This window comes from Pogoniulus pusillus, chromosome 42 (assembly GCF_015220805.1).
Source record: "Pogoniulus pusillus isolate bPogPus1 chromosome 42, bPogPus1.pri, whole genome shotgun sequence".
Classification (NCBI taxonomy): domain Eukaryota; kingdom Metazoa; phylum Chordata; class Aves; order Piciformes; family Lybiidae; genus Pogoniulus; species Pogoniulus pusillus.
Window position 1 is genome coordinate 156,098 of NC_087305.1, and position 1,360 is coordinate 157,457.

Sequence of the window (1,360 nt, forward strand, 5' to 3'; positions counted from 1 at the left end):
AGCTGTCCCCGAGGTGCGAGGTGACCTTCCTGCAGTCGGAGGACGGCAGCGGCAAGGGCGCGGCGCTGATCACGGCGGTCGCCTGCCGCATCCGTGAGGCTGGGCAGCGGTAGGAGGGAGGAGGTTTGCTCGACAGCTTCGGTTCCAGCGCAAGAGGACCTTTCCCTCCCCGGTTCTCCCGTTCCCCTCGTTACACACACACACACACACACACACACAGAGGTGGCCTCCCCTCGCCAGCAGGCTCTTAGCTTTACTTCTCCTCCCGAGGTGCCAGCGCTGGTGGCACTCGGAGCTGCCCTCGGAGCTTTGCGCCTCGGGTAAAGCTAAAAGCTTCGCTTGGCTCTCTGCACTCCCAGCCAGAGCTGGAGCTGGGCTGCTTGCGGGCTCCAGCGAGCACCCAGCTGCCCTCCCCCACCCTTCCTGACCGCTCTCCCCACCCCGAGGGCAGGGCAGGGCTGACTCCGACACTGCATCGGCACTTTAGCTGTCCCCGCTCCCTGCCGCCGGCCGCGGGGGGGTCGTCGGCGTTGGCCGCGCTGCGGGAAGCAAACCTCGAAAGACTGAGCCGGAGCCCTGGGTTGGTCTTTTACCCTGCTCAAGGCTGCGTGGTTCCCACGGAGGCGATGGGAACCCTCCAAGCACAGGGTGCGGAAGGTCGCCTGGCACTGCCCAGGCTTTGCACCGCCTGGCACCGCGGCGAGGAGCCTGCGCCTGGCACTGCTTCGGGGACTCAGGGTCTGCTCCCATTTCCCAACCTCCCACCCGCACCACCTTAGGGCCACGGCATGTGTGTGTGGCTGTGCTACCCCCTGGAAACCACTAGCACCCTTCCCTGGTGCACCAGGAGCCACCAGCACCACCAGCACCACCCCCATGCCACCAGCAGCACCACCGTGGGGCAGCCGTGGCCGTGGGCACTGCCCGGGGAGGGGTGAGGTTGGTTTGCTTGTTTGTCTGTGAAGTAGTTCTGCATCTTCGAGCCTTCTAGAGACACCTGGGGGGGAGGGTGGGGGGTAGGGGGGCTGCACTGTGTGCTGCTGCTTCAGGAGGGCACCGTGCACAGGCTGGGGGAGTGGGTGCAGGGCTTGGCTTGGACCTCAGCTGCTGACGGTGCCCAGGAAGGGTGCCCAGGAAGGGTGCCCGCAGAGAACTCGGTTTTGCTTTGCTTCTGGCGTTTAGGTTTTTGTTCTGTTCCTTGTTTTGGGTTTAATTTAACATTGTCCTGAGGCAGACTGGAGGCAGAGATGCCAGGCTGCTGGAGGGGGGAGGGGAGGGATGCCCAGCCTGAGTTGGGCAGCGGAGCCAAAGGGAAAGCAGAAGGGCAGGGACGTGAGGCTGCTGGCATCAGGCTGGGTTG

General features: G+C 64.9%; 1 protein-coding gene across 1 annotated transcript in view; it reads left to right on the forward strand.

Annotated features, from left to right (window-relative positions):
* The window catches only part of LOC135192381 (hexokinase-2), a 49,220-nt gene extending 49,007 nt beyond the window's left edge, over positions 1–213 (forward strand). Inside the window, exon 18 of the mRNA XM_064175480.1 lies at positions 1–213. This exon is cut by the window's left edge and continues 32 nt beyond it. Coding sequence (XP_064031550.1) covers positions 1–113 — 113 coding nt within the window. The 3' untranslated portion in view covers positions 114–213.
* The last annotated feature ends 1,147 nt before the right edge of the window (positions 214–1,360 follow it).